Raw genomic sequence first — 6,357 nt, forward strand, 5'->3', positions numbered from 1 at the left:
GAAATCCAGAAGAAGCACCAAATCCATGTTTCGGAAGTGAAAGTGAGAAGAGCAAAGAAGCTTGCTAATGATAAAAAGGATGGTGATTTTATACAACAGTACGGTATGCTAAGAGCCTACCTTGAACAACTGGTAAAAGCCAACCCCGGTAGCCATGTCAAAATAGATGTTGAACCATGTCATGACCCTAATAGTCCTACTAGGCAATTTAGAAGGGTTTATATATGTTATGGTGCTACAAAGAAAGGTTTTCAAATGTTGGGAAGAGAATTTTTGGGGCTAGATGGATGCTTTATGAAAGGCCCATTTCCGGCTCAAATCTTGACTTCGGTAAGTATTGATGCTAATAGATGTATCTATCCAGTTGCTTTTGCACTCGTGGAAGCTGAAACTCTACACTCGTGGACATGGTTCTTAGAGTGCCTTAAAGATACCCTTGATTTGCCCACCGATGCTAACTTCACTTTTATTAGTGATCGTCAAAAGGTAACTCTATGCTGTAAATGCTGTTTTTTATGCTGTAAATGATGTTTTTTAATGTTGTATTTGTTGCTGTGATGTTGTATGATGTTTTTGTTGCTGTTAAAGCTGTTAGTGCTGTATTTGTTGATGTGAATGTTGTAAATGATGTTTTTGTTACTGTTAAAGCTGTTAGTGCTGTATTTGTTGCTGTGAATGTTGTAAATGATGTTTTTGTTGCTGTTAAAGCTGTTAATGCTGTATTTGTTGCTGTGAATACCGTAAATGATGTTTTTGTTGCTGTTAAAGCTGTTAATGCTGTATTTGTTGCTGTGAATGCTGTAAACGATGTTTTTGTTGCTGTTAAAGCTGTTTTTTTAATGCTGTTAATGTTGTTTTAATTTTCTATTTTAGGGCCTAATTCCAGCATTACAAAACGTGTTCCCTAGGGCTGAGCATCGATTTTGCATTAGACACATCCATGAGAACATGAAAAAGCAATGGCGTGGAGATGTGTTTAAAAATATGTTCTTTAAAGCGGCTGGTGCCACTTCCATTCCTTACTATTTGAAAGCTATGGAGAAAATAAAAGCAGATGCTACATTATATGATTGGGTCAACGAGATTCCAGCTAAATCATGGTCAAAAGCACATTACTCAGGTAGGGCAAAGTGTGATATTCAGTATAACAATATGTGTGAGAGCTTTAACAAGCAATTGGTTGGAGCAAGGGATAAACCTGTGATCACATGCTTGGAGTATATAAGAGAGTACATGACAAAGAGGATTATCAATGTGAGAAAGATGGTTTCAAAGGCTGCAGGCCCTTTAACGCCAAATGCTACAAAAACATTTGAAGAAATCAAGACCGAGGCTTCACAATTGACTGTTCTTATGGTGGATGCTCATAATTACCAGGCAAGATACTATTACATGCCATTCGTTATTCTTATTTTTTTGATTCTCAAGTTGCTTTTATATTGATAGGTGAACGGTTTAAGGTCTCAATGTGTGGTGAACGTGAAATACAAAACATGCACTTGCAGGAAATGGGATTTGACAGGGATGCCGTGTAAACATGCAGTGACGACTATAAATGACATGGCGATCAATAATATGAATGTTGGCATACCTGAGCAATGGGTGTCTGAGACTTACTGGTTACATACTTGGAAAAGGGTGTATGATAACCAAATAATGCCAATCCCAAGTGAAGATTATTGGATGCCTTCACGGTGTCCAACAACACTGATTCCACCAAAACATCATAAACAGGTAACTAAATATATAAAAATTATATGTATTATGTTATATATAATATTACAATTGAAAAAATGTTCAATAACTAAATTATTAATTCTTTAACATGTTATTATGTCTTTTGCATAGATCGGGAGGCCAAAGAAAAAGAGAACTAAGTCATGGGATGAGAGGAAAAAAAGAGTTGATGAGGATAAAAGGACAAAAAGAGTAGAAGAGGTTGAGAGAGTGTTTTCTAAGGAAGGAAGAATGACAAGAAAAGAAGGCACGGTAAAATGCGGAAACTGTGGTGGTTTTGGCCATAATCGTAAAACATGCACAGGTAATAATGGGACGACAACTACAAGTGCACAACGTGGGTGATGGTCTTGACTTTTTATTGTTTTGGTTTGTGTGAACGTATTGACTTTTTAGTGTTATGGATTGTGTGAATGTATTCACTTTTTAGTGTTTTGGCTTTGGCCTTTACTTTTGAACTTGGTTATGTGTGATGGTATTGACTTTGTTTTGGAATTGGTTGTTTATTGGTATTGACTTTATTTTTGGACTTTACGTGTAATGAAAAAAATGACATATTATTAAAATATTAGAACTTTTTACGTCTTTTAGGACATGCATGAACAAAAGAACATGCAATCTATCATTAGCTCAGTAATGTTCCTTAAACATGGTATACTTTATTGAACTCATACATTAAAACGTAGACATTTTAAAGAACTACATAACACAACATAAACAATTATCACATGTTTACAACGTACAATTAAAACAACAAAAGAACTCAAAAAGTACAAACGTAAATAAGGAAAAACATCCAACTAATTCCTAAAACAATCTTCAATTTGTGACTTCCTTAGCCTTGGTTCTTGCATACTCGTCTTTCTTGTTCATACTCCTCACCAATGCAGGGATCCTTTCACAACCATGACAAGTAGGAGTATCCTCCCACCTTAACCATCCACAAGAACCCTTATGTAATAAACAATAATAATCAACCAAACTAACCCTAATCAACTAATTTCTTTGACAATTAACTTCAATACCAACTAATATCATTCAAGATTAAACTAAATTAAACTGATTTCATTCAAAATTAAGGTCAATAACAACTTATTTCATTCAAAATTAAACTAAAAAACCAACTGATTTCAATGTTTTCCTTTAGTTAATAGAGAGATTTGAGTATTGAAATACTTACACAACACAAGAATCGTCGACCGGGGTTAGCATCCGTCCTGGATACACGATAGCACGTACCTGCACCACATGAGCAAAACAAATAAGATGCACTTACACCTTGTGACCTCGGTTTCGCCGACGAAGAAGAATGTTGAGACATTTTGGATGGAAAATGTAGTGAATAAGGGGTTGATAGTTAGGGTTCCAATTGAATTGAAGAGGAAGAAGAAGAATCAATCAATTAGGGTTCCACATTACCATGGAGGTGTAATCTAGTGAAGAAGGGGCTTTAACTTAGGGTTAAGATGATGATTGTCGTGTGTCTTTCATCTAATATAATCAATTAGGGGCAAAATTGTAAATGCACAGATTTTTGGATGGAAAAATAACGTGAAGGTTGACGGAGGGACGAAAAGCGTTCACGTTTTTAAACCACAGGGAGTAAAACAGTTCAAGTTTTTGTTCAGGGACTAAAAGTGACTCCGCTTAACTGCTGGTGGATGCTGGCATTATTATTATTATTATTGGTTTTTCTACGATTATTGGGTTGTCATCATCATCATCGCTGCTGAGAATAATTGGAGAATTAGGGTTTCCATTCGCCATTTTCTTTCTTTTCTTTTCTTTGCCCACGGATGGATTATTGATTATGATTATTCAGTCACACAAACCCTAACCTGATGTAACCTTCCGATTGTCAACTATTTTTAATTTGGTGGGTGTGGTTGGGGTTGGGGTGAGGAGGATTTGTTTTGGTGTTTCGGAAAACTTATAAACTCTTTTTTTTAAGTTAATAATTTTTTTAAAGTTAATAAGGTGTAAGGTGTTTGGCAATTTTAACTTATGATGATAAAGGCAACATAAATTAAATGAGTTTTGAAAAATTAAGAATATGTAACTTAGGTTAAGTTATTCTACACAGAGTAGAGAAGGCAAAAAAGCCCGAGCCCATACCCGAAACCCAATGGGTATGGGATTAGGATTATAATTTTTTTGCGGGTACGAGCCGGGTATGAGATTAGATGATACCCGGCCTGATTACCCGAAAATATATACCCGTTTACCCGAAAAGTTTTTGGTATTTCGTAGGTTGTGAAGCATATATATAAAAAATTATATAAAAATTGTAGTTATATTTTTTTATGTATTTTCACGCTTATATATACGGAGTGCTATTATATTTAAATTTGTAATAATTGTTATATGAACAAAATGTATAAAATAATTATAGTGATAAAAAATGTACTTGAAAGACCTGACGGGTAATTACCCGACAGGTAATGGGTCGGGTATGGGACACGATTTTACAAACTGGTATGGGTATGGGATTACCAATACCCGTCCTGAACCTGGCTTGTTGCCATCCCTAACAAAGAGGAACAAAAATGAGAATGATGAGAATGATTTGTAGCCACACAAAAAAACACCTATAAAAAGTTTTAAAAAAATAAATTAAAAAATCATAACTCAAAAATTAATAAAAAAAACGAAAAAAAAAGTAAAAACACAAAAATATTTCCACCGTCTTTCTCGTTCTCATTAAAAAAACACAATGGTAAGTGAAAAAGTCGTTGTGTCTTTTTGTTTATCATTGTGTTTTGTGTTTATTTTCGTCATTGATTGTGTCATTTTTCTTGACATTGTGTCTTTTTTCTTTATATTATATCATGTTATATTACTCAACATTGTGCTATATTTTATTCGGCATTGTGTTGTATTTTGCGACATGTTGTGTCTTTTTAGTTATAATCATGTCTTTTGTTCATTTTCGTCATCGTGTCTTTGATTTCGGCATTGTGTCTCTTCGTCAAAATTTATTTACTTTTTTGTATGTTTTTATTTATTTATTTTTGAACGGGAATGATGACGGAAACATTTTTAGTTTTTTTAATTTTTTTCGTTTTTTATTTATATTTTGAGTTATGATTTTTTTATTATTTTTTTAATTTATTTTTTAGGGGTTTTTTGTGTGGTCACAAATTCTTCACACACTTCTCGTTTTTGTCTCCCTTTGTATTTTAACTTTACCCATGTAACTTATTAACTTAATGAGTTTGATTTACCTATTAAACTCATTTATCCCTCAAAACCCATTACACACCTTTTAAAAAAGAGTGTTCTTTTTAGTCATTTTGGTTTCATCAACACATAAGTTAATCCAAACATTTTTTTAACTTCTTTTAAAAAAAATCATAAGTTAATAAGTTCTTTTAACAAAAAGTCATTTTTCACTTAAATAAGCAATCCCAATTCCCACACGATGAAAAAAAGTAAAAGGTCCTGAGAAGAAAATGATCATATTTAACCAATGTACATTCCAAACATCAAGAATAGAATAATCGAGAATCCCGAGTAACAGGCTAGGTCGCTAAAGTAGCTAAAGTAGTAATAAATCCTGATAATAAAAACGGGTCCTATAGACAACCCATCTATTCCTAATTTATTAAAGTTTAATAATCCTATTTTATGGTATTGGCGTTTTTTATCGTAACCATGGTGTCAAATTTTAAAAAGTTGTCCCCCGATGGTCCTTCGTTAAAAAGGAATTAACGACGTTATATATTTTTTCATGAATTTCAAACTAATCTTGCTTTTGATTGGAAGGAAGATACGAATCAATTGATATAAAACTTAGTTTGAAAACACAAACTATTTGAGAAAAAATGAACAAATGTTAAATGAAATAATAATAATAATAATAATAATATTGCCAAAACTTTATGAGTCAGGGAGATATGGAAGGTTGGATTTATCAAGTTAATTGGGTTCTTTTTAGTCGGTATCGGGACACCCATAGTGGTGTTTCCAGCGGTATTGGTGTTCCTAACGGTACTGATGGCTTCCGAGTCGACTCTTAGAATAATGTTAAAAATGATATTGATTTTCAATTAAACAATATTGTTTATATAATCTATCATACATATCACATTATACTAATACTCATAAATAGGAATAAATGGGGGGTATTTAAACATGAAAATCAAGAGGGTTAATGTGTGCTATAAATTAAGTTGTTAATATATATACTTTTTAACGGCCAACAAGTCATTTAAATGAGCTATATTGGCTAAATTCATCAAATCGGTAGACACTCACCTTTTGACCCGGGAAAAACCTTCACATGAGGACAACGGCGTGGACACATGCTCGAAGGCACAACAATGTAGTGAGATAAGACTCGGTTAGTTTAATGATCCAATTAGTGAACGCTACCTACTCGCCTAGTCCACCATCATCATCATCATCCAGGCCACCGAAACCAAATGAAAAGAAGCAGTCGAACCTGAGTCACTTTCAACTTTGCTGAAAAATAAAAAGTGGTTAGTTTTGTTACACTAGCAGCAAACCCGGGCGATGCGGCGGCGCCGAAAACTTACAACGCGATACTTATTTCTTGTTAGTTTATCAATCCTCTCGCGATATACATTTAGTATGATAGTCAACGTTTATTTCGTCACG

At 33.7% G+C, this 6,357-nt stretch overlaps 1 protein-coding gene across 1 annotated transcript; it reads left to right on the forward strand.

The window, feature by feature from the left end:
- The first annotated feature begins 948 nt into the window (after nucleotides 1–948).
- LOC143613216 (uncharacterized) lies at nucleotides 949–2,082 on the forward strand. Its single transcript, XM_077086987.1, has 3 exons — nucleotides 949–1,377; nucleotides 1,447–1,734; nucleotides 1,849–2,082. Exons 1-3 carry the CDS (start codon nucleotides 949–951, stop codon nucleotides 2,080–2,082), a joined length of 951 nt encoding a protein of 316 aa, XP_076943102.1.
- The last annotated feature ends 4,275 nt before the right edge of the window (nucleotides 2,083–6,357 follow it).

Source organism: Bidens hawaiensis, unplaced genomic scaffold, assembly GCF_021521415.1.
Source record: "Bidens hawaiensis isolate Kalapana, Puna unplaced genomic scaffold, B.hawaiensis_p1.1 tig00036823_1, whole genome shotgun sequence".
In the NCBI taxonomy this organism is placed as follows: domain Eukaryota; kingdom Viridiplantae; phylum Streptophyta; class Magnoliopsida; order Asterales; family Asteraceae; genus Bidens; species Bidens hawaiensis.